This window comes from Oryx dammah, unplaced genomic scaffold (genome assembly GCF_014754425.2).
Source record: "Oryx dammah isolate SB20612 unplaced genomic scaffold, SCBI_Odam_1.1 HiC_scaffold_19, whole genome shotgun sequence".
Lineage (NCBI taxonomy): Eukaryota > Metazoa > Chordata > Mammalia > Artiodactyla > Bovidae > Oryx > Oryx dammah.
In genome coordinates, this window is record NW_024070203.1 from 42,083,505 (window position 1) to 42,111,344 (window position 27,840).

The 27,840-nt window shown below is 40.2% G+C and overlaps 1 protein-coding gene across 2 annotated transcripts in view; it reads right to left on the reverse strand.

Moving 5' to 3' along the window:
• The window catches only part of PDE7A (phosphodiesterase 7A), a 106,506-nt gene that overhangs the window by 30,633 nt on the left and 48,033 nt on the right, over positions 1-27,840 (reverse strand). The window contains exons 1-3 of one of the 2 annotated variants that reach the window (XM_040261305.1): positions 27,163-27,379; positions 16,467-16,527; positions 12,132-12,215 (exon numbers count right to left, since the gene is read on the reverse strand). In XM_040261305.1, the coding sequence (XP_040117239.1) occupies positions 12,132-12,215; positions 16,467-16,527; positions 27,163-27,222 (205 nt within the window). In that variant the 5' untranslated portion in view covers positions 27,223-27,379. Of the gene's footprint in view, positions 1-12,131; positions 12,216-16,466; positions 16,528-27,162; positions 27,380-27,840 lie in introns of those variants that run through there. The other variant, XM_040261304.1, reaches the window with a different exon arrangement.

The following is a 27,840-nucleotide window of genomic DNA, read 5'->3' on the forward strand; positions in this document are numbered from 1 at the left end:
CGGCACGGCAGAGCCATCACCGGCAGTTAGTTATTAGACGAAAGAGATTTTTCACAGAAAAAGCTTTTGGATTTTGAGACTTGAGCACTACCTGCTTTAATCGTCCACAAGAGGGCGCCCTGCGGTCACTATTATCTGCTACCTTAACACCATGACAATCATTTAGATGCATGTTAGCATGAGTTCCCCTTGGAGATTGTTTGGGAAAAAAAAATTTCTTTTTTTTAAATTCAGTGCTGCAAGGTTTTAACTCTAGACTAAAGCAAGGTCATACTGAATGATAAATGAGTAAAAAAAAATAAGACATTCTATGTTCTAATCTCTCTTTTCCTTAAAAAAGAATAGGAGCCATATCAGGAAGCCTACTGTTAAATACTGAATAAATACATTTAGTTACATCTAAATTCAAGTTTCTTGAAGAATTTTTACATGCAGCATGCATGGATAAAGGGAAAAGCAGAGGTGCTGAGAGCGATGGTCTTTAAGGAGTAGCCTGTACTGCTACTGAGCGGCAGTGCAGCAAGGCAAATAAACACATGAGCTCTGGAGTCATACACCTGGGTTTGAATCCCAGGGCTGCCACTTCTACTAGTTTCGTGACATCAGGAATGTCATTTAAGTTACCAAACTGAACCTCAGTTTAATTACAAATGATGGAAGAGCCATCTTTGCAAGTCGAACAAATACTGGTTAAAAGAAGAGAAACTATATTTGTAATTTCAAATTTCAAATGTAATTTCAAATTTCCTATTTCCTTGTAAATAGGAAAGTAACGACCAGACAGTACAGTATGAAAGAGTAAGACAAACAATATAGCAACAACAAAGTCCTTGTTTAGTCATTAAGTCGTGTCTGACTCTTTGGAACTCCATGGACTGCAGCAAAGCCAGGCTTCCTTGGCATAGCTGAGGGAAACACCATGCAACAACTTCCATTCTTAAAGGGAAGAAGCGGTAACAAGGGTATGAGTTTGCGTGGGAGTTACTGTATACTAAAGACTTAGATAATCCAAGACAATAAAATCAGTATGACATAAGCTTTTAAGCTCAAAATAAACACAGAAACAGATGTTCTTTCTGTTCATATCACTAAGCATCAAAAAAGTACCCAAGTCTAACAGGGCCCTGTTAGGAAGATAAAAAACCACCCAAATGCATGTGAGGCTCTAAGGCAAAATTTAAGGAGAGTTTTGTCTGTTGTCACTGTAGGTCATCACGAGAAAGACAACATGCGACATCTGATTCGACGGAAGGGCACTGGCCTGCCTGAATTCGGTTTACGGCTAACACAGATCATACTTCAGATCAAACATTCAGATCAAACGGGACCTTATAAAGTCTAACTGGGAGAAGATATCCAGTTTAGTCAACTTGATGCAACAAGAATATATTCAATCTTTATAATGAAGCATAAAGAAGACTGAGCACCAAAGAACTGATGCTTTCAAACTGTCGTGCTGGAGAAGACTCTTGAGAGTCCCTTGGACTGCAAGGACATCAAACCAGTCCATCCTAAAGGAAATCAACCTCAATGTTCACTGGAAGGACTGACGCTGAAGCTGGAGCTCTAATACTTTGGCCACCTGATGCAAAGAGCTGACTCATTGGGAAAGACCCTGATGCTGGGAAAGACTGAGGGCAGAAGGAGAAGGGGATGACAGAGGATGAGATGGCTGGATGGCATCGTTGACTCAGTGGACATGAGTTTGAGCAAGTTCCGTGAGAAAAACGAAGGGAAGCCTGGTATGTTGCGGTCCGTGAGGTCGCAGAGTTGGACACGACTGAACGACCAAAATGAGCCATAGGCTGCCAAAAACCAGAAACAAAAAGATGAGTAAGGCTTAAAGCCTTTGAGGTTACGATGTAGATACCTTGAAAGGTTCCCTTGGTATGGGGTGGAATAAAGTGCAAAGTGAACATAAAGGCTCAAGATAATGGGCAAAACACATTTACATAGAATGGAACATTACCATGTGTCAGGAGTTAAAAGAAAACGGAAAACTGCATTCCTGTGGACGTGAAAGAAACAGACTGCTTATATTACATCTTGCCCAATGTTGGCAGAGACACCAGGGCTTCCAGTCTGGATGACGTCAATGAGCTTTGGTGAATTCCATGAAAAGAGGGAACTGTCAAGCTGATAGCCTCAGTTACTATTTAATAATCATGTCAGAATCTTTCAAAGGAAGATCTTAGATTTTCTAAGTGCACATGTGGAGCAGAATTATAGTAATTCTTTTATGTTTAAAGAGATTAGAATTTGTTACTACAGAAGCTAAAGAGAATGTGTAACTAAAAGAATAATTTATTAAATGTAGGGACATTAAATTTAGAACAAACATGAATTTTGAAAAGACTCCATATGGAACCCATTAAGTCAAACAGTTAGAACTGGACATGGAACAACAGACTGGTTCCAAATAGGAAAAGGAGTACGTCAAGGCTGTATATTGTCACCCTGCTTATTTAACTTATACGCAGAGTACATCATGAGAAACGCTGGGCTGGAAGAAGCACAAGCTGGAATCAAGATTGCCAGGAGAAATATCAATAACCTCAGATATGCAGATAACACCACCCTTATGGCAGAAAGTGAAGACGAACTAAAAAGCCTCTTGATGAAAGTGAAAGAGGAGAGTGAGAAAGTTGGCTTAAAGCTCAACATTCAGAAAACAAAGATTATGGCATCTGGTCCCATCACTTCATGGGAAGTAGATGGGGAAACAGTGGAAACAGTGTCAGACTTTATTTTTTTGGGCTCCAAAATCACTGCAGATGGTGACTGGAGCCATGAAATTAAAAGATGCTTACTCCTTGGAAGGAAAGTTATGACCAACCTAGATAGCATGTTGAAAAGCAGAGATATTACTTTGCCAACAAAGGTCTGTCTAGTCAAGGCTATGGTTTTTCCAGTGGTCATGTATGGATGTGAGAGTTGGACTGTGGAGAAAGCTGAGTGCCGAAGAATTAATGCTTCTGTGCTGTGGTGTTGGAGACAACTCTTGAGAGTCCTTTGGACTGCAAGGAGGTCCAACCAGTCCATCCTGAAACTCCAATACTTTGGCCACCTCATGCAGAGAGTTGACTCATTGGAAAAGACCCTGATGCTGGGAGGGATTGGGGGCAGGAGGAGAAGGGGATGACAGAGGATGAGATGGCTGGATGGCATCACTGACTCGATGGACATGAGTCTGAGTGAACTCCGGGAGCTGGTGATGGACAGGGAGGCCTGGCGTGCTGCGATGCATGGGGTCGCAAAGAGTTGGACACGACTGAGTGACTGAACTGAAGTCCAACTAATTTAAGAGTCCAAAATATTATAATTCAAGAGACCAGGTGCATGGTCAATTGGACACAGAAAAATATTTGTGAGAATATTTGGGGCTCTTAATCCAGCCTACAGAAAGCTGGTCACTAAAGCCAACTTACTCAAAAGAAGGAAGCTGACAGGAGGGAGGCTCCTTGAAAGCCTGGTGAGGCGATGTGATGCTCAGAAGCAAAGAAGCTGCATTAGGGAGACCCAGCTTGGGGGCCCTTTTCAGTTCACACCACTCAGCCACCAGCCTAACAACTTTGCCACTCTCTTGCTCTTTCTAATCAATCAATTTCTCTCTCCTCTGCCTTATTCTCTCCCCCCATTACTTTTTCCTCCCAATTTTTCTTATTGTACATATTGCTCATTATTATCAGGTGCTTCAAAACCGTCAGTCTTCATAACATAAGGTAAGGAGACTACACAGCTGAAAAATTAGTTGCACGAGGGACGTCAAGAATCAGTTTATAAAAGCCAGAGGACCTGAAATCTGGACCTAAGTGGAAGTAATTCCTAGACAGAGCAGGTCTGAAGGTTGGGGATCTTGTAAGAATGGGATGAATGTTGAAGTTTTTCAGTAACTGTCAAAGAAGTGTCAATGCTAACACTCAAGTTGAAATATTTGCCAGAAACTAATCAATTGTCTATTGAGAAAGTGCACCAAGCCTTTAAAAAAAAAGGTGTATATTATAAAATGATCACACGATAAGAAGAGTCAACTGCTTTATCTGCTAATAATCCTACAGATTTCAACATCATTACACGATTCCATGTATAGCTTTGGGGGACAGACAAGGGACAAAGAGGTTAAGTAAGAAGCACCAATGTTAGCTCTTTGCTATCTAAACAAGTAATTAGTGATTAGCATACTGTGAATACTCATGGGTTGTTATGACACTTTTAAATAGCATCACCAGAAACTGCTCTCAATCAGTAAGCAATCTTACATCTCTTTTTGGGCTAAATAAAAATTTCTGACTAATGTGAGCATCTGAAAATTTCAGCAGTATCTTTAATAAGTTAAGATCTTCCAAATTTCTTAATAAACACAACCCATCATATAATTCCCACTGATATGTAACTTCTGTCTAAACTGCAAAAATGGAGGGCTTTCCTTATAGCTCAGTTGGTAAAGAATCTGCCTGTAATGCAGGAGGCCTGGGTTTGATTCCTGGGTCAGGAAGATCCCCTAGAAAAGGAGATGGTAACCCACTCTAGTATTCTTGCCATGGACGGAGGAGCCTGGCGGGCTACAGTCCATAGGGTCTCAAGAGTCAGACATGACTTGGCGACTAAATCACCAACACCCAGAGAAGAAAATATTAGTACACAACAGTACCCCAAGGAATGTTTCTGAGCATCCCAAAATAATATCAACAATGACTTCCTTACATGAAAAATCCCATTCTCAAACTATGCAAATATGTATGATATACATTATCTTTTGCACTATAAAGTAAGTATTAAGAACACAAACAGAGGTAAAAGAAGGCTTCATAAAATTTCTTTAGTGAGTGATGATACCTGGGAAAATTTTTTATTTTCTTGTCCCATAGAACCAAGATAATAACACCTGATAAGTTCACAAAGAAGCTAGCATGAACTGTCTACTTAAAGTATTAGAGACCAAGACACAAACAACCAAACAAAACCCCCCAAACAACAACAAAATCTAGTTAAGAATGAAAGCCTCTGTAGGATACATCCATTAGTTGAGGGAAGATTTAACTTTTAAAGCAGAATCTGCAACAGACTAACCCTGACTGCATGTTTACAACACACCAGGTGTTTGGGAAAACGCTTCTAGCAAAGAGGATTCCTGGTCATAAAGATCCCTCCACCCTCTGTAATCACGAATAGAAGGCAGTTTCAAAATGTCCTCCCAAAGTCTGAACTCTCTCCCTTCTTTATAAACAACCACAGATATGATCTCATATTGGCTAATAAATTTGTACTCTGAGTATAAACCCCTGATTCTTAATAAATGCATAATTTAATTACCATCCTTTTAAAGCTTTTTGTTTGGAGATCACAAAAAGTTACAAAGCCAAACAGTGCAAGGAATACTCTTTATCACATACCTCTTTACTCAGATTTGCCACTGTTAACATTTTATTTCACCTGCTTTACCATTTGGTACTGTGTGTGTGTGTGTGTGTGTGTGTGTGCACGCGCGCGCGCACATGCATTGTGTGGTATGTGACCTGATTCTATTTTGAACATCTGAGGGTAGGTTTTAAACATTTTGGTGTTTACCCTCAAATACTTCAGCGAGTAACACCACAACTTAATTAATACATGCTCCTATTATCAATAAGACCAACATGAATGTCTTCCCACCTACATTCACATTCGTATAAGATTATTCCCTTTGCATGCATTTCTAGTGTTGAAATCAAAGAGGAAAAAACATGTTTAAAATTCCTGATGCATAGTTTGTAATGTGAGCTTCTATCACTAGCACCTCAGTGGCTCATTTGCTTAACTTGATACATCTGATAGGAATTTGTCTTAAGAGTGAGGCTGCTTCTGTATTTAATGTATTTCCATGTTCAGCTAAGTTTCTCCTTTTGCTTCCTTTTAGAAAGATTCAAAGTCAGAACTCACTGCATGATAATCCACATGGCAAATCCTATTGTGAAAATCCATTTACAGGCCTCACGAAAACAAAAATAATGATTTATGACAAAGGATAATCCAAACCACAGAAACTCAAGGCAGATTATGTGATATCTATGTAATGAAATTATTATTGAGGTTCCACTTGTTAACTTGGAGCCTGTAATTGTTCCCTGAACGGCTAAATAGCTAGAGGAGAATGCACCCTGATATGGTAAAGCCAAACACTGTTTCTTATGGACTAAGAAATCTTTTTAAGATCACACTTCACAAAATATGCCAGATTAAAATTTTTTCTTTTCAGAATTCTGAGTGGTGTGATAAATAGAGCCTACTATACCAGCAGGAAAGAATGACTCACTTCTCTCCATCTTAAAAACCCCTCCAAATTAAATGATCATCTTGGCTTAGAGTGACACTCCTGTTTGGCAATAACTACAGGATCAGTTTCACAGTGACAATTTTCAACTGTGGCCCAGAGTCTAGGACATTTGTCACGATGGGGTCGGGAAGAGAATCCGCAATCCTCGGAAGCTGTGTGGACTCCTCTGAGATGCCAGATCACAGAGGCGCCACATCAGGAGGTCAGCATGCAGGTCCAGTCCCCAAACCTGAGGAACCTCCTCAAGTCTGGGACTGCCTCACATTGCCTCTGACCACTTCTTGCCACTAGGTTTCATGGTTCACCCAATCTGGGCACCTTTACCTCTGAGGAGTATTTACTTCATCCATTTACCTTTACTTCCATCACTGGTATCTTTGAGCATATTTTTGTCTTTATATTTTATATTCTTTGCTCCTGGTTTCATAGTGACTTAGAAGATAAACATCCGATTTTAATTCCATGAAAGATTACATCCAACAATGTGACCATTTCTAACTCCTCTCCCACCAAAAAACCCCATTAGGTGTATTCAAGATTTCCAACATCTTTTAACAATTATAATATTCAAATCCTCTATTTCACTTCAGTTCAGTTGCATCCAACTCTTTGCGACCCCATGAGTCGCAGCACGCCAGGCCTCCCTGTCCATCACCAACTCCCAGAATTCACCCAAACTCATGTCCATTGAGTCAGTGATGCCATCCAGCCATCTCATCCTCTGTCATCCCCTTCTCCTCCTGCCCCCAATCCCTCCCAGCATCAGAGTCTTTTCCAATGAGTCAACTCTTTGCATGAGGTGGCCAAAGTACTGGAGTTTCAGCTTTAGCATCATTTCTTCCAAAGAAATCTCAGGGCTGATCTTCAGAATGGACTGGTTGGATTTCCTTGCAGTCCAAGGGACTCTCAAGAGTTGTCTCCAACACCACAGTTCAAAAGCATCAATTCTTCGGCACTCAGCTTTCTCCACAGTCCAACTCTCACATCCATACATGACCACTGGAAAAACCATAGCCTTGACTAGACGGACCTTTGTTGGCAAAGTATTGTCTCTGCTTTCGAATATGCTATTTAGGATAACTTTTCTTCCAAAGAGTAAGCGTCTTTTAATTTCATGGCTGCAATCACCATCTGCAGTGATTTTGGAGTCCCCAGAAATAAAGTCTGACACTGTTTCCACTGTTTGCCCATCTATTTCCCATGAAGTGATGGGACTGGATGCCATGATCTTAGTTTTCTGAATGTTGAGCTTTAAGCCAACTTTTTCACTCTCCTCTTTCACTTTCATCAAGAGGCTTTTGAGTTCCTCTTCACTTTCTGCCATAACGGTAGTGTCATCTGCATATCTGAGGTTATTGATATTTCTCCTGGCAATCTTGATTCCAGCTTGTGCTTCTTCCAGTCCAGCGTTTCTCACAATGTACTCTACATATAAGTTAAATAAGCAGGGTGACAATATACAACCTCGATATACTCCTTTTCCTATTTGGAAGCAGTCTGTTGTTCCATGTCCAGTTGTAACTGTTGCTTCCTGACCTGTATACAAATTTCTCAAGAGGCAGGTCAGGTGGTCTGATATTCCCATCTCTTTCAGAATTTTCCAAAGTTTGTTGTGGTGCACACAGTCAAAGGCTTTGGCATAGTCAATAAAGCATAAGTAGATGTTTTTCTGGAACTCTCTAGCTTTTTCGATGATCCAGCGGATGTTGGCAATTTGATCTCTGGTTCCTCTGCCTTTTCTAAAACCAGCTTGAACATTAGGAAGTTCACAGGTCACATACTGTTGAAGCCTGGCTTGGAGAATTTTGAGCATTACTCTACTAGTGTGTGAGATGAGTGCAATTGTTTGGTAGTTGGAGCATTCTTTGGCATTGCCTTTCTTTGGGATTGGAATGAAAACTGACCTTTTCCAGTCCTGTGGCCACTGATGAGTTTTCCAAATTTGCTGGCATATTGAGTGCAGCACTTTCACAGCATCATCTTTCAGGATTTGAAATAGCTCAACTGGAATTCCATCACCTCCACTAGCTTTGTTCGTACTGATGCTTTCCCACTTGACTTCACATTCCAGGATGTCTGGCTTTAAGTGAATGATCACACCATTGTGATTATCTGAACCATGAAGATCTTTTTTGTACAGTTCTTCTGTGTATTCTTGCCATCTCTTCTTAATATCTTCTGCTTCCATTAGGTCCATACCATTTCTGTCCTTTATTGAGCCCATCTTTGCATGAAATGTTCCCTTGGTATCTCTAATTTTCTTGAAGAGATCTCTAGTCTTTCCCATTCTGTTCCTTTCCTCTATTTCTTTGCATTGATCGCTGAGGAAGGCTTTCTTATCTCTTCTTGCTATTCTTTGGAACTCTGCATTCAGATGCTTATATCTTTCCTTTTCTCCTTTGCTTTTCACTTCTCTTCTTTTCACAGCTATTTGTAAGGCCTCCCCAGACAGCCATTTTGCTTTTTTGCATTTCTTTTCCATGGGGATGGTCTTGATCCCTGTCTCCTGTACAATGTCACGAACCTCATTCCATAGTTCATCAGGCACTCTATCTATCAGATCTAGGCCCTTCAATCTATTTCTCACTTCCACTGTATAATCATAAGGGATTTGATTTAGGTCATACCTGAATGGTCTAGTGGTTTTCCCTACTTTCTTCTATTTCAGTCTGAATTTGGCAATAAGGAGTTCATGATCTCAGCCACAGTCAGCTCCTGGTCTTGTTTTTGTTGACTGTATAGAGCTTCTCCATCTTTGGCTACAAAGAATATAATCAATCTGATTTCGGTGTTGACCATCTGGTGATGTCCATGTGTAGAGTCTTCTCTTGTGTTGTTGGAAGAGGCTGTTTACTATGACCAGTGCATTTTCTTGGCAAAACTCTATTAGTCTTTGCCCTGCTCCATTCTACATTCCAAGGCCAAATTTGGCTGTTACTCCAGGTGTTTCTTGACTTCCTACTTTTGCATTCCAGTCCCCTATAATGAAAAGGACATCTTTTTTGGGTGTTAGTTCTAAAAGGTCTTGTAGGTCTTCATAGAACCGTTCAACTTCAGCTTCTTCGCGTTACTGGTTGGGGCATAGACTTGGATTACTGTGATATTGAATGGTTTGCCTTGGAAATGAACAGAGATCATTCTGTCATTTTTGAGATTGCATCCAAGTACTGCAATTTGGACTCTCTTTTCACTAAATTCAGTTAAAGCCTAGGAACTCACAATGCAACTGCATTTTTCTTTAGGTCAATATGTATGTAGACTTCACCATTTTACTGATATTCTTACTCAGAGCCAATTTTTGTAATATTACAATATTTACAAAGAATTTTATCTAAATGTTTCAATGGGTATATGTTCACATGAACCAAAATTCGAAAGGGTGTACAACAAAAATTTCCTTTCTCATGTCCTTAAGCTATCCTGGTTTCCCTCCTGGAGGCAACCAATGTTACCAAGTTCTAATGTATTGTTACAAAGAAAAAGTACTCTTCCTTTCCCAAAAAAACCATCTAAGCTTGGAGTATTCTTTTATGCTATTCATATTTTTTTTACTAATATTTGTTTCCAAAGATTTTTTATAGATATTTACACAGAGTATTATATGTGCTTCTTGAATACTGTATTTGCTCTACACAGAAATAACTCTGAATGATTCCTTTTTTAATCTGAAAGAATTTAAAGAGCTGTGAGACTAACTGTTGTTTAGTCCCTAAGTTGTGTCCAACTCTTTGTGACCACATGGACTGTAGCTGACCAGGCTCCTCTGTCCATGTAATTCTCCAGGCAAGAATACTAGAGTGGGTTGTCAGCTCCTTCTCCAGGGGGATCTTCCTGACCCAGGGATCGAACCTGTGTCTCCTGCATTGGCAGGCAGATTCTTTACCATCTGCACCACCAGGGAAGCCAATAATCAGCCTTTAAAAGATCCTGAACAATTTGCTATGAAACCTCAGGACGTCACGCTTTTAGAGAGGTAACTGCAACGTTCTCCATGTTGATCCCAGAACTCTTTTACATTCTTAAAATTATTAATTGCCCCAAAGAGCTTTAGTTTATGAGAATTATATCCAGTGATATTTTCCATGATAGGAACTAGAACAGAAATTCAAAATACTTACTGTATCGTTTCACTTAAAAATAACATAGGATTTCTGGTTTCTAGAACTGCACAGAAGGAGCTGAGAAGCTGCCATTCTGTCCTAACAACACACAAGAAGCTGAATAGACTGAAAAGTCAACAACTCTTCCAGGATCTGCTGAAGAGGTGGGGACACCAGGTGACTCATTGCCCCAAGGTTGGAGAGACGGGCGAACAGAGATAACTTACTGGCGCAGAGGCTCACAAACAGAAACCTCCTTGAGAGCCATTACTGAGGCAGAGGAACCTGAAAACAGTTGGTGAGCTTCTGGAGGGTTCCTTGAGAGTTAAAAACTTCAGGGAAATCTAGGCATGAGTTGAGTACAGGAAGAAGCTTGTGAGATTTACCTCCAGGAGCCTGACCAGGTTAATCCCACAGTAGATGTCTGGCAAAATTCACAGAGGAAGAATTGGCCAATCTGAAAAGGCTTATATCTATTAATACTAAAGAATCTAAATCATTAAATCAGTAACCTTCCAAAACAGAAAACACAAGGCCTAGATGGGTTTCACTGGTGAATTATTTAAGGAAAAATTATACCAATTCTTTACAATTCCTTTTAGAGGCTAAAAGCAGAGGCAACACTTCCTAACTCACTCTAAAGAGACATTATAGATAAAAAAGAAAATTACAGACCATTATCTCTCATGCACATAAATGCAAAAATTCTCAATAAAATATTCCCAAGCCAAATCAAGAGTCTACTTCCTCCAAAGAGGTTTAATATTGACTTCTGGCAGGTGACTTAGAGGCCCTAAAAAATCACAGATAATCTAATCATTGACTGAGATACTTTAAAGCTGGGATTTATTTCTAACACACAGCTCTTGGAATTTCTAACTTAAGCATAGAGAGTTTACCAGACAATCCCCCAGCCCCAGTGAGCGATAAACATCTGTTTTTGTTGTTCTAGCTTCGGGTGTCCAACAAAAAGCTCCGCTCAGCTTCTCACTCACTTTCTCAGCATCAGCAGATGCCACTAAGGGGAAAAGTCAGCTAAAATGCCAGGCTCATCCCTGCCTCGATGGTACTCTCACACACTCAAATACATAGTCTTTTATATTTAGTCCAGTTTTCTTAATGTTTTTCAGTGTTACTATGAATGATCTATCCAATGTTACCAAAAGTAGAACTCCTCCAAAAACAGATTTAATATGTAATATTCAAGGGTCTTAGAAGTTCTGTCTTTTCCTTTTTCTTCATCATGCGCTGGAACCAAACAATGTTTGTTTTCAAAAACATCTTTCAAGGTTATATGTATTTTTAAAAATAAATTCAAAGGATACACCTTCTTGTGATGAAATACCTTTATAAAATATCATTTGCACAGAAACACTTATCTACCATAGTGAAGACAAAACATTTAGAATGAAACTGTTTTGAAAATGCAGCTTTTAAAAAGAAAAGAATGTACCAAAGTAATTTCACATTTAAATTAGAAAGAAGAAAAACTATTATTAGCTTTCATATTTTTATAATTTCCAACTCTACTTGCCTCTAAACATTTACAAACATTATTTAGGAATAAAGTGTCATTTATCATGACCTAATGTTTTGAAAACATTTTGAACATGTTTTTTCTTGTATTCCTTTCTCCCCTCTTGGAAAATTACATCATTTTATGGAAACCCGAAGTTTACTGGAAGTCTGAGAGAAATAGTATATCTGCCAACACTTACCGTGAAAAACACGAAAATCAATATATGGATGAGAACCTCGTCTTTCTGATTCAAATCCTGCTCGACTCCTTACACGTACATCTCCTAAACAGAATCAGGGATAAAACGAAAGTTGAGACGGCTGTTATTCAGGAAGAAGCTCCCACATGCAGTAGAGGTCTCAGTGGTATCATACTCATAAGGAATGGCCTACTAATGATACAAATGGAATAGGTAGTTAAGAGCTGATTTATTTGAAGGGGTTTACAAATTTTCAGCACTGAGTTGTCAGGCTAGATGAACAGTTTTCTTTTCTTTTTTTTTAAACCTCCCCTACAGTAATTATAATCTCTATTTTAGAGTCACCTTCTGAAAGATGACTCAAGTATATGATAATCCAAACTCATATCTTATTACTCCCATGGAGTTAAAAAAATCCTGAGCAGGAAACTTTAAAAAGCCACAGTGAGAAGCAAATATTTACCAAGTGTCTACTCTGCCTAGCACTATACTATAGGCTATACGGGATATAAAGAAATAGAAAATATATTACCTATTCTCGAGCAGCTTACATTTTTTGAAAGGTATAGAAAATTAAAATGTTAGATATTTTGCCTGAGACATTTAATTTGATCAATCTCTTTTCTCAGTGAAAGTGGGTATAGTCAAGGTCTTTGGTTGTAAACTTTGTTGCTGATAAGCTCAGTATGTGCCTCTTGTATCCGTGTGACTCTTGGACCTACAGCAACATAACCACTGCAGTCTCGTGCCAGGTATTCTTTCTGCGCTTTGAAGACATCCTTTTATTTAATTCTCTAACCAACTCTGAGAGATAGGAATCTTTTTCTTTTTAATATTTATCTGTTTGGCTGCAACAGGTCTCAGCTGCAGCATGTGGGATCTATTAATAGTTCCCTGACCAGGGATCAAACCCCTTACAATGGGGGTACAGAGTCTTAGCCACTGGACCAGCAGGGAAGTCCCAAGAGACAGGAATCTTAACCTGCATTTTCAGATCCAGTAACTGAGATTTCTAGATGTTAAAGAGCACGTACAGGCCACAAAGCTGGTATAAAGCAGAGTCAAGATTTAAACCTAACTCTGTGGGCTCCAAAGGCAGGAACTTTCCCATTACACTTTCACAGCCTCCAAGTTCATAACCTTTAAGTCTTCAGGGCCTACACCTGCTTACAATTCCACTTGCCTGGAACGCCTTCCTGCTTATGCTTCATTTCAAGGGGCCTGTCAGCCACTGTGAGTCTATCCTATAATGATTAATCACTTCTCTCATGTGGCAATGCCTTCACTCTGGATCAAATGTTTACTGAGCACTTGCTGCACGTCAGGAAATACAGCAGTGAGCAAAATACACAAAGTCCCTGTCTTCATGAAGTGCATCCTTTCATGCAGTGAGACCAATAATAAAGCAAATAAATAATGTCACTCTATGGAAGACGGTAATAGTAAAATGGAGAAAGGAAAGCAGAGAAAAATGAAAAGGGAGGGAGGTGAGGGTGGCCAGGTTGGGAAGCTGGTCATGATGTGGTCAGAGACCTCAGTGAAAAGAGAGTATCTGAGCAGGGACCTAAAGGCAGGGAAGCAGCGAGCCTCATGGCCACCTGGGCAGAGAGGGTTCCAGACGTAAGGAAGAGCAAGCACGAATATCCTGCGATGGGAGCTTGCTTGGCATGTTCAAAATCAAGCAGAGAGGCCAGCATGGCTGGAGTGAGATGAGTGAAGGTAACTGATAGAAGGTGGGGTCAGAGAAATAGGCTAGATCATGTTGGACCTTCATGGGCCATTATAATAGCTTTGGCTGTTACTCTAAGGTAGAAAACTACTGGAAGATTCAGAACAGAGGAGCAAGATGGATTTAACTTAGGTCTGAAAACGTTTACTGGTTGTATAGATTAGAGAGTCAAGTAGAGAGACACAGGTAGATGCGGGGAGGCCAGTAAAGGAGTGAGTGCATTCATCCAGGCAACAGCTATGCCCTGGGAGGAAGTGATTACGGGCAGATGCTGGTCAAGGATAATGAAGTTTCAATTACGCACGGTAAGTTCTCGAGATCTTATGCACAACAATGTGTCGCCAGCTAACAATAAAAAACTGAGGAACTGCGGTTTCGGCTGGGATGGTAACAGCACTGGCATGGTGAAATTCTGGATGTACTTTGAAAGTATCAGTCAAGAGGATCTGCTGATGAAGTGGACATAGACTAAGTGAGAAACAAGTCAAGAATGATGCTGATGAACCTAAAATCTGTCATATAGAGTGAACCATGTCAGAAAGAAAAAAACAAATATTGATTGTTAACTCATATATATGAAATCTAGAAAAATGGTACTGAATAACCTAGTCAAAGGGCAGGAATAGAGATGCAGACGCAGAGAATGGACTTGCGGACACGGTGGGGAGAGGGTGAAACGCACAGAGAGGAGCTCTGACATATGGACACTGCTGTGGGAAGCAGCCAGCCGGGGGGAGGCTGCCACACAGCACAGGGAGCGCGGCCCAGGCTCGGTGGCGACCTAGAGCACTGGGGTGGGGCTGGGAGGAGGCGCGAGAGGGAGGGGTTATATGTACACTTATGGCTGAATCACGAGTTGTACAGCAGAATCCAACACAACACCGTAAAGCAATTATTCTCCAATTAAAAATAACTTTAAAATGAAAAAAAGAATGATGCCAAGGTTCCTGATCTGATAATAGAAGATTCAAGTTCCTTTTTCTGAGACGGTGAAAGAATATCAAATGTACAGACTTGGGGAACACAAATATTTTAACAGATCTGTTAAATGTGAGGTGCCCATGGCACATCCACGTGGAGATGTTCTACAGAGTGAAGAAGACAGGAGTCTAAGCTTTGTTTTAAGAAGAGCAGAATGCGGACATCTCTGCAGAGAGATGGAGACGGTAAGGAAGAAAAGGCTCCACATTACTGGGGGAATTATGTGCTCGAGTAGAATGGAACTAGGCAGATATGATACACAAAGTAAATTAAGGAGGGAAAAAAGGGAAGATGACACAAACGGGGCATTGGAGAACATGTGGGCTTACGAGGAGAAGGAGGAGTTAGTGAAATGGGGGGAAAAAAAACCACCCCAGAAGCAGGTGAAGAATAAGGATGACTCAGTATTGTAGAAACTGAGCAAGGAATTCTGAGCATGAGGAGAACAGTCAAGCCAGAGAAGACAGTAAGAAAAGATGAGTAAAGGTGCCCACTGGAATCTTTTAAAAATAGATTATTAATTTACTGAAAAAATTTTGGCCACTCCACGTAGCATCTTAGCTCCTGGACCAGGGAATGAACTTACATCCCCACTGCATGGGCAACACGGAATCTTAACCACTAGACTGCCAGGGAAGTCCTTGGACTCTCAATAGTACATTTTTAATACTATGAAGTACAACGTACCAAGGAGTGTGTGGATGAAGGGAAAAAATCTGGCAAAGAGAGGGAGCGAGAAAGAAAATTATACACTCACACACATCAAATTAATTTACCCTCTGGACTTGAGTAATACATTAAAGATTTAAGAACCGAGACTCGGAGAAGACGCATGGCCTTCTCACCAGCCAACTGAGAACAAACACATCCAGGGACAGGACCATGAGGTCAGGTATTTTTCGTGGTCTCATCTTTTTTCACATTACCGTGGACATCCGTTTGGTACTCAGCAACTCTGCAAATCTAAGACTTTTCATGAAGAATCATCAGGACGCATCTTAAAATTGTGTACTGGTAAGAGTCTCAGTTATAAAGCTAGAGATTTCTTAACTACCTATAACTCTTAAGATGCCCCTCTTTTCCACAACACGTTAATTTTGGTTTCTAGATTCCACTTCAAAGTAACAGACATTTACGCTGCAACAGTGATGAAAAGCTTCCTAATGAAAGATATCTCAGTCCTGAATAACAGTAGATAACAAAATTAACTTATACTAGTGCAAACTTGATTATTTTATTTGCGGTGCTACAGAAGACTCTTGAGAGTCCTTTGGACAGAAAGGACATCAAGTGTCAATCCTAAAGGAAATCAATTCTGAATGAATGTTCACTGGAAGGACTGATGCTGAAGCTGAAGCTCCAATACTCTGGCCACCTGATGCAAAGAGCCAACTCACTGGAAAAGACCCTGATGCTGAGAAACACTGAAGGCAGAAGGAGAAGAAGTAGGTGGGCGACAGAGGATGAGATGGTTAGATAGCATCACTGACTCAATGCACATGAATTTGAGAAACTCCAGGAGACAGTGAAGGACAGGGAAGCCTGGCATGCTGCAGTTCATTGGGTCACAGAGTTGGGCACAACTTAGCCACTTGATAACAAAATGCAAAATAAAGAATTCTTACCTAGCATACGAATGTACAGTGCAGTCTGATCCGAGCTGTCATAGGAGATAGCTCCACGCCTCTAGAAGAAAAAACACACACATTTTAATGCACACGATTTAGTATGTGATATCGAGTTCAATTCAACATATATGTATTTGTTATTTTCTGCGATGCACTGTGCAAGAGAAGTTGGGATACACAAAATGAAATTAAATATGGCATTTGCCAGTCTGGCTGACACCTTTGTCTCAGACTTCCAGCGTCCAGAACTTATCAATAAATTCTGACCTTGCCTCCCCACCCTTGAGTTTCTGTTGTTTAAGCCATCCCCTCAGTGGCATATGTTAGAGTAGTTCAAGCAGACCAACAAATGTAGGTAAATCCGGGTAGGTAGTTTTAATCCTCTGTGTTCAGGCCAAAAGTGGAGGAACAGTTTCACTTTTCAGGGTATATATTTTCTTTCTGGTACGTTCCCAATTTTGGCCCACTGTTTACAGCGTCTATTACATATCTATTCATTGGATTTCATTTTCATGTTAGTAAGACATGAAAGTCGCTCAGTTGTGTCTGACTTTTTGCCACTCCATGGACTATACAGTCCATGGAATTTTCCAGGCCAGAATACTGGAGTGGGTAGCCTTTCCCTTCTCCAGGGGATCTTCCCAACGCAGGGATGGAACCCAGGTCTCCTGCATTGCAGGCAGATTCTTTTCCAGCTGAGCCAAAAGGGACACCCAAGAATACTGGGGTGGTTAGCCTATCCCTCTCACTAGCAGATCTTCCCAACCCAGGAATCAAACCGGGGTCTCCTACACTGCCAAGTGAGCTATCAGGGAAGCCCGTTAGTAAGATATACTCACAAATAATATGTTTCAAAAATCTCTCAGTGAAGTATTCGCTTATCTTAAGGCTTATTTTGTGTAACTGTATATCTGACTTGCATTTGTTGGGTACCAAATACATGTTCTTGGAATGCGAAGTCAAGTGGGCCTTAGGAAGCATCACTATGAACAAAGCTAACGGAGGTGATGAAATTCCAGCTGAGCTATTTCAAATCCTGGAAGATGATGCTATGAAAGTGCTGCACTCAATATGCCAGCAAATTTGGAAAACTCAGCAGTGGCCACAGGACTGGAAAAAGTCCATTTTCATTCCAATCCCAAAGAAAGGCAATGCCAAAGAATGCTCCAACTACCAAACAATTGCACTCATCTCACACACTAGTAGAGTAATGCTCAAAATTCTCCAAGCCAGGCTTCAACGGTACGTGAACTGTGAACTTCCAGATGTTCAAGCTGGATTTAGAAAAGGCAGAGGAACCAGAGATCAATTTGCCAACATCTGCTGGATCATCGAAAAAGCAAGAGAGTTCCAGAAAAACATCTACTTCTGCTTTATTGACTATGCCAAAGCCTTTGACTGTGTGGACCATAGCAAACTTTGGAAAATTCTGAAAGAGATGGGAATACCAGACCACCTGACCTGTCTCCTGACAAATCTGTATGCAGGTCAGGAAGCAACAGTTAGAACTGGACATGGAACAACAGACTGGTTCTGAATAGGGAAAGGAGTATATCAAGGCTGTATATTGTCACCCTGCTTATTTAACTTATATGCAGAGTACATCATGAGAAATGCTGGGCTGGATGAAGCACAAGCTGGAATCAAGACTGCCGGGAGAAATATCAATAACCTCAGACATGCAGATGACACCACCCTTATGGCAGAAAGCAAAGAACCACCAAAGAGCCTCTTGATGAAAGTGAAAGAGGAGAGTGAAAAAGTTGGCTTAAAACTCACCATTCAGAAAACTAAGATCATGACATCTGGTACCATCCCTTCTTGGCAAATAGATGGGGAGACAGTGGAAACAGTGGCTTACTTTATTTTTTAGGGCTCCAAAATCACTGCAGATGGTGACTGCAGCCATGAAATTAAAAGACGCTTGCTCCTTGGAAGAAAAGTTATGATCAACCTAGACAGCATATTAAAAAGCAGAGACATTACTTTGCCAACAAAGGTCCATCTAGTCAAAGCTATGGTTTTTCCAGTAGTCATGTATGGGTGTCAGAGTTGGACTATAAGGAAAGCTGAGCACTGAAGAATTGATGCTTTTGAACTGTGGTGTTGGAGACGTCTCTGAGGGTCCCTTGGACTGCAAGGAGATCCAACCAGTCCATTCTAAAGGAAATCAGTCCTAAATATTCACTGGAAGGACTGATGCTGAAGCTTAAACTCCAATACTCTGGCCACCTGATGCAAAGAACTGACTCATTTGAAAAGACCCTGATGCTGGGAAAGATTGAAGGTGGGAGGAAAAGGGAATAGCAGAGGATGAGATGGCTGGATGGCATCAATGACACAATGGACATGAGTTTGGGTAAACTCCAGGTGTTGGCGATGGACAGGGAGGCCTGGTGAGCTGCAGTCCATGGGGTGGAAAAGAGTCAGACAGGACTGAGCGACTGAACTGATGAAATACATGTTCTACTTTATTTTCCATTAAAAAAAAAATACAGCATTTGCTCTTGAAATCTACAGTTGTGACGCAGACAAATTATAATACAATGTGATTAAGGATGACCATCAAAGTGGATAGGCAGATGAAAATTTAATGTCAAGAGATCATACAAGCCCACCTGAGGACAGAGCTTCTGCAGAGGTAGCCAGAACTGACAGAGAGACACAGTTCCATGACCTCACTATTCTCTTCAATTAAATACAAATGAATAAGAAAATGAGAATCATCAGACGTGAACAAACCCTTTAGCTAGAAATCAATGAAACAATATGAAAAACCAAATGGCCCAGAAGCTAGCAAGACATAAGAGAATTAAAAACGTTAATGAGTGTACTCAAAGAAATGCGAGAAGATGCTCCATCTATTACACCAAAAAAATGGAGTGCCATTGATTGAGCACAGATTTAAAAATACATTTTGAGCTTAAAAATAAACTGATATAAAAAGCAACATTATTTCTAACAGCCCCCAAGTGGAAACAATCCAAATATCCACCAACTAACGAAGGTATAAACAAACTGTGGTACAGCCATACAGTATATCATTTGGTGTTACTCAGTTGCAGAAATGACTGAAGTACTGATGCATGCTACATCATGGTTGAACCTTGAAAACAATGTCGAGTGAAAGGCGCTAGTTATGCGGGACCACAGAGCCTATGGTTCTATTTATGTGAACTATCCCAAATAGGCAAATCCACAGAATTAGAAATAGACTGGTGGCTGCCAAGAGTTGGGAGCGCTGGTGGGAAATGGAAGTGAATGCTAATGGGTACAGAGCTTCAATCTGCAATGATGAGAACGTTCTCAAAGTAACCATGGTAATGACTAAACAAGTCTGTGAAAACACTGAAAATCATGGAATTGGGAATTATATACTTTAAGTGGGTGAATTGGATGGTATGTGAATTATACATCAATAAAGTTATAAAAATAGCCAGTATTGCAAATATTTTAAATATAATTACCAAAAGGAAAAAAAAAAAAAAAAACCTTTGTAAGAGCTGAAACACCCTCAGCAAGTTCTGCCAGCTCCACTTCCACAGTCGTCTCCCTTCCTCAATCTCCTTTCTTTGTTCTGTCTCAGACAACAGCATTTCTCACCTGGGCTCCTTGATGGGCTGCTGCCTGGCTTTCCTGCTACATCCCTTGACCCCCAGACCCTTCACACACAAGAAGCAAGAGGGAACTTGCTTCCAGCTACTGCTCAAAGTCCTCTAATGGGCCCCGAATACTTGGAATGGAGTCCACAGACCAAGCTCTCCATGACCTGCCTACCCCTCAGTTCTACCGCAACTCTCTCTTTACCAGAGAGACCCAGCCACCCTGGCCTGCTTGCATCCCCCCAACCACACCAAACACACAGCTGTGCTACGTGCTATTCTGTCCAGGACCACGGCAGCACCGCTTCCTTCCTCTCTCTCAGGTTCCAGATGAAACGTCATCTCTTCAGAGAGCCATCCCCAGGCTACCAAACCTAAGGTCACCTGAGAGACCCCTCACTACTCCTGAAGGTAGAGGTCCTCCTAACCTTCACCCGCCGTGCAGCACTTGGCCGACCTATTCTCGTTTACTTGTTCCCAAACAAAAGCTCCACGAGAGCTAGAACCCTGTCTGACTTATTCACCGCTGTCTCCTTGGCCTCTAAAACTGCTATTATTTAGTAGATGCTAAATAAAATACCTGGTAAATCGATGATTGAGGGCATTTATTGTAAATAAGTTAGTGAATAATTTTTTACAGATTAAGTTGATGAATAAATTTGATGAGCAAACTGATGAATAACAACTGAGATGAAGACAAATTAAACATCTAGAAGATAAAATTAACCAAGCCTCCTACTAGAATCTAATCTCTGCGGGGGCAGGGACTTCATTTAACACTGTATCCCCAGATATAGAATAAATCCCAACATTTAGAATAGCGCCTAGCACACTGAAAGAAATCAATAATATTAGCTGAATAAATGGGCAAGCAAATTCTTATAGAGAATCTAGAATCAAATCCAATAATATCCAGTAATTTTATGTATGCTAAAGGATTTAAAAATCTGTGGGGGAAAATATTATCTAATTCACTATTTGGAAAAGTATAAAGCTGTACTAGTTACCTTTCTATCTACTCCAAAATAAATTACACATGGAACAAAAATTTTAATGTAAAAAAAAAAAAAAGCATGAAAGTATTAGAGGAAAACATGACTGTATTTTTTAAAAATTTAAATAACAACAAGGACCTATAATGAATCACTTTGTTGTACATCTGAAATAAACACAACACTGTAAATCAGTTATACGTCAATAAATTTTTTTAAAATTTAAATAGTGACACTAAAAAAATCTTAAATAGGAAGGACCTAATTGTTCTATAAAATCCAGAAGTCATGAAAAATAAATCAACTTGGCCACAAGAAGTTAAATTATGCAAGGCAAACTATAACATAAATAGGCAAAAGACAAACCCCAAATCACAAAAATTAAGTTGAAGAGTTATGACAAAGGGCTAATTTTCCCCTGCTAATCTAAAAATAAAAGGAAAAAAAAAGCCTCACAAATCAGTTAGCAAATAATGAATAACAGTGCATAAAAACAGGTAGAACATAAATATACTACTCAAGGAAGAGAAATAATAAATGAATAAACACAAGAAAAGATGCTTGACTTCATTAATGAAAGAAATACATGTTAAGGAAATGAGATGGTATTTTTACATATTAGATTAATGATATTCTGTCCTCACTAAATTCTGGCATGAAATTTACAGCTCTTTAACATACACCTAAAAATCTCAAGGAAAAATAACCATGCTTTTTACTATTATTATAAAGAAATTTTATTGCATTTAAAACCCTCATTTGGATTTAGCATGCAAAGTATTAGTTGCTCAGCAGTGTCCAACTTCTTGCAACCCCATAGACACACCGGGCTCCTCTGACCATGGGATTCTCCAGGCAAGAATAGTGGAGTGAGATTGTCATCCCTACTCCAGGGGATCTTCTCGACCCAGGTATCGAACCCAGGTCTCCTGCATTGCAGGCAGATTCTTTTATCATCTGATCCACCAAGGACACAGCTCTCCAAATCACTGTTTTTATCCCCTTAATTCATGCGTGCTCAGTCACTTAAGCTGTGTCCGACTTTTCTCCACCCCATGGACTGTAGCCTGCCAGGTTCCTCTGTCCACAGAATTCTCCAGGCAATACTGGAGTGGGTTGCCATGCCCTTCTCCAGGGGATGTTCCCAACCCAGGGCTCAAACCAGCATCTCTTATGACTCCTGCACTGGCAGGTAGGTTCTTCACCACTAGCGCCACCTGGGAAGCCCTACTATTTAAGAGAAAAACATCAATTAAAGTCATGTATGATTTAATGAAGATGTAAACAAACAAGCAAAAACCTCCAACAGTTCATGAAATATAAAAGGAACACAAGTTACAAGCAAAAATAAAATTCTAATTTTTGACACTGGCTGCCTCCAAGGAGGCTGAAGCACACAAAGGTAGGAAGAGAAATTACCAATGAGTATCTTTTGAATTTTGTAGCATGCGGGCTTCTCAGGTGACTCAGTGGTAAAGAATTCACTCGCCAGTGCAGGAGATCCGGGTTTGATCCCTGGTTGGGAAGACCTCCGACCTCCTAGAGGAGGGAATGGCAACCCAACTCCAGCATTCTTGCCTGGGAAATCCCCTGGACAAAGGAGCCTGGCGGGCTACAGTTCACGGGGTCTCAAAGAGTCGGATACGACTGAGCATGTTTGCACATAATTATCATATATTCACAGAATAAATCAAATAAAAAATACAGTAAGAATCTACTACAAAGAAACCTACAAAGATGTGGATGAGCTCAAATTCTAAGGGACTAAATCACACGGAACACATCCCTGGCAGTACCATGCTTAATAAAGCTAAAGTGTCTTCCACCAACAGAAGACCCTAAGCCTCCTGCAGTGTCTCCACCATAAACTACTTATTCGGGAGCAAACAGTCACTGTAATCACTTGGCATTAAAAGGTACAACTCACACCTGCTGTTCACATCCCCACCCCAAGATATTTAGCTTATTAGATTTCAAGCCTCCCCTTAATACCACCATAAGAGAGGAAAATCTACTAGTATGAAGGGCACAAAGGTGGAAATAAGTATTCCTACCGGCCAGATCCGATTCATGAAACCACAGGTATGATTGTGTAATAGCCCGTCATGGTCAGTACCTATCAATCCACTTGTATCCAATAAAACTTGAGTAAACAGCTTGTTAAAACAAATTGTAACCTGTTATCTCTAACAGTCCTCTTCAGGAAACCCGGAGCCTTTTTTTTTTTTTTTTAAGTGTAGGGAAGGATATTTACTAAAAGAGCCACTAATTAGAGAGGTAAAATCTCATCACTCTAAGGATTGAGAAAGACTAATACCAGCTGTTAAAACAGTATAAGTGAAAAACTGACTTGTTTAGTGGCTAAGTTGAGTCCAACTCTTTTGTGTCCCCATCGACTGTAGGCCACCAGGCTCCTCTGTCTAGGGGATTTCCCAGGCAAGCATACTGGAATGGGTTGCTATTTCCTTCAGAAAAACTGGGTAATGAACATAATCTAGATTATAACTATGACATACTAAACTTATTTTAAGGTATTCACTTTAGACTTATTTATAGAAGCATCAGTTTAGATATTAAAATGGTAGAGTCTTAATCATTTTTAAAACTTGGCAAAAAGGGTAGAACTTAATTTTAAATATATTTTAACAAATTACTTAAGGATGTACAAAGTATTCATTTAATTTGATTTACTACTAATTTAAGTAAGTCTGCTCCGTAAATACCTAAAATTCTACCCTAAACCACAAGACATAACTCTTATGAAATAAATCTAAATGAGAAAAAAGGAAATTTTTTTAAGAATGGACTTAAAAATGTGAACCATCAATGAATACATTCTGAGTGATAATTTACTCATTTACTTGCCTCACAGATGAAGCTTAAAATGAATATCAAATTTGTTTCACTAAGCAATCTAGAAACTCCTTTTGGAAAAATGCACTATAAATTATTAATTATAAAAATGTGATTTCCATATTAAATGTTATTTTAAAAAATAATTATAGGGACCTCCCTGGCCATCCAGTGGTTAAGACTCCCAGCTTTCACTGCAGGGGACATTGCTTTGATCTCTGGTCGGGGGAGAACTAAGATCCCACCCCACATGCCACGCAGCACGGTCAAAATAAATAATTTTAAAAAGACCTACATTTACTGAAGGCCCAATTAAAAAAATAATAATTATATGGGCTTTTTACACCAAGACTGCAGCTCAGGCTTAACATATACCTTCTTAAAAGATTATCATTTTACAAGCCATACAGTTGTAAAATTCTATTTTTAATAAAGATAGTAAAACAAACTGAACCAAAATCCCAAGTCACGCTGTCAGTCATAAAACACTGCGAGCTATCATCCACGTTCCCGCTCACCTCACCAGTGAATGGAAATAACTGAGACGCTCCTACTCGTGACTTTCTAATTTAGCCGTCCTGGGAACAGCTTGTAAAGCAAACTAGTATAGGTCAAAACACGGGCGCGGCTGAGCTAATCAGAAACGGACCGCAGCAGCACAAACAAGTTAAACAGTAAGGTTCCAAAGAACCTACAGCCACGAAAGCAGGAGTTCTGAGTGCCCGACTAAGACACTCGCCTTGAATCAGGGTGAACTGCTCCTCCATAAAAGATCTGACTTAGAAGGTAGATGACAAAAGGCGTAAAAGTCGTTCCAAATATTAGTTAGGATGTAACTTTTAAAGACAGACATGTTGTGTTGTGTGCTTTTTGCGGAGGGAAGGGGGAATGCTGTGAGCCTTGTGGGACTTTAGCTCCCTGACCAGGGATTGAACCCAGGGCCCCAGCAGTGACAGTGAGAAGTCCTAACCACTGAACTTCCAGCGAATTCCCAAGGATGATGTGTTTTAAAGGGACTTTCCAGGTGGCTCAGTGGTAGAGAATTGGCCTGCCAATGCAGGAGACATGTGTTCGATCCCTGAATTGGGAAGATCCCCTGGAGAAAGGAATGACAACCCACTCCAGTATTCTTGCCTGGAGAATCCCATGGACAGAAGAGCCTGGTAGGCTACAGTTCATGCTGTTGCAAAGAGTTAGACACAACTGAGGGGCTGAGCACAAGCAAGAAAGATCTCTATTGTGCAAAAGTCTGTGTATTTCCCTTACGTGGTAAAGTACTGATACACTAACTCTTTGCTGCACTCCTACTCTGTGCCAGTAAACGCTCCAGGTGCTTTCAGACAAAATCTCTCTTTACTGAACAAGACCTCTAGAGGTAGGTTTTATACGCTCCATCATTAGACGCTCTGTCACAGGGCCGAAACACAGTAGCACTGAATACATTTCTGGGTCACACTACAAAAAATGGTTAACACAGTACAAAAGATGAAGAAGCCCAAAGTTCGGAAAGCTTTCTCTGATGCAGTGAAGTGAGCTTTTTCAGAGTGTTTTCATCTTACGCCTGGATGGGAAGAGCCGACTCATTAGAAAAGACCCTGATGACGGGAAAGACTGAGGACAGGAGAAGTGCGTGACAGACGATGAGATGAGATGGTTGGATGGTATCACTGACTCAGTGGACATGAATCTGAGCAAACTCCGGGGGCTGTGGAAGGCCAGGGAAGCCTGGCGTGCTGAAGTCCACAGGGTTGCAAAGAGCTGGACACAACTTAGCGACCAAACAACAACGATTCATCTTACATAAGCCAGAAAAGTGTTCCTATATGAGTGCCTATCCAAGACACGCATCCATCCATTGATCACTAGCCTCCAGTTCTTCTTCACTATATAAATGTACTTTTAAAAGTCACACACTAAAAATAACAGCAGTCTGTTCCTTAAAAACTTAAAACTTTGACTGTTATAACGAAGTAAAAAGTATCTTAAAAAAATCTACTATTCAACTAATCCATTATTAACTTGACCTTCATTAACTTGGCAAGCTAATCCTCTAAAAATAATGAGTAAAATGATGTCTGTGTGACAAAATTAATTAATTTACAAAAGACAAAGATTTTAAAAAATCAAGCCTATTGTTTTTCTTTAAAAGACTTCTTCAATCATGTTCAGTAAGAAAACAGGACTGCTTCAAGAAAGACACAACTATGCCTAAAACAGTATGCTTAAACATGAAAACACTACCTTATCAGGGATTAAAACCTCGCTTGAAAAAGATGTTTAACTTTATAGAAGTTTTTGTGTTGCTTACTAGCAAATGGTATTGGTCTTAAACATTTTAAGTTTATGTTCATACTTTTCAGTTTTCTTAATAAAGGAAGAAAAAAGCTGCATGGTGGGTTAAAGATATATTCATTTTTACACAAGTACAGACAAAATAATTTTAAATAGTATAATCTTAAGTATTTCCTACTTTAGACTCTCAATCAGATACCAAATGACTAGCATTCTATCAAGCATTTCTTAAGCCTGGTCTTTGGAATCCAAATTTAAGATCAACAGATACATAATACAATAATCTTACTTTTTTCACTATAACTAAGGCATATATTTCAGTAGCAACAAGACCTTAAGTGAGAACAGGCTAGAAAGTGGTATTTAGTTTTTTTAAAAAGTTTACAATTGCTTAGAAATCCCCAGTAATTATACTTTGAATTTATAAGTAACATAAATTTGGTATCTCCAGAAGAGAATGTTTAAAATATATACAACAAAAGCCCAAACTATTCAGTAATTTCATAACCTTAGAAGCTGAACTTCTTTAAGCATAAAAACTTGATTTTTAATGGCAATGAAGACTTCAGTTTGTCAGCCCAGTGGTACTCTAGTTTTTGGATAACTTCATCTTGATCACCCTGGCACAGTAAATAGACATGACATTAACTAGTTTAAAAAAAAAAAAAAAAAAAGACTTCCTTAAAGGCATGATCCTGAGCAAAGTTACTTCGGTACCAAGAAATGATCCATAAAAAGCCCTTCAGGAGGAACAGGTGGGAGAAAAATGAAAATGACGCACAGTAGCATGACACTAACATGAAAATGACAGCTGACAGGTAAAACCGCAGTGCTCTTATAATCAGGGAGGCCAAAGCTGAGGCCAAAGGAGAAGGAGCTCCACTAACCAGTCCATTCCTACCAATGTATAAACTAAAGACTCATGTCACCATCCTAAAAATAAAGATGGCCTACCTTAGAGGCGATCCACTTGATGAGAACCAAGGCCAGACACCAGATCAGTGTAATTCCCATTGGGTCTAGGGAAAGTCCTGCCGCATAACCTCCCTCCTCGCCCAGCGAGCAAAGAGCAAGGGAGACTCGTCAGACCTGACAATAACCAGCTGTCCCGGAGCAGAAGAGAGGGGAATGCCCGCCCTGAACCTCACACAGCTGCCTTCAAACAAGGGTCACATGACTCCGAGAACGCGCTGCCAGCCGGCCTTCCTACCGGCGCGTGGTTACTGCCACAGCCCAGGGCTGGGGTGGGAGAGTCAGTGACCGGGGGAAGAGGAGGGGAAAAACCTTCGTGACAGCCGACCTAACAGTCCCACACAGTGTAGGCAAACGAGGTCTCTGGCTGGCCCCAAGCTCGTCCACAACCTTAACATTCAGAACTGCTTTCAAATAACCTTCCCCCAAATGTTTGGCAGCACTAAAAAAAGTGCTCATTTCTTCCGTAAAGACCAGCTCCACAGGTAGAACTGTCCTGGCGTTTAAAAGTATTAACGCATTTTATTCTACCTTTTCAACTTTTAGTACTGAATGTGTTCAACCTTTTCTTTCCTTGAGCTAGGATTACTTTACGAATGTTAGGGGCTTTCATAGACACTGTTGTGCTATATAACACTATAATTCACGCATTCTGGATTT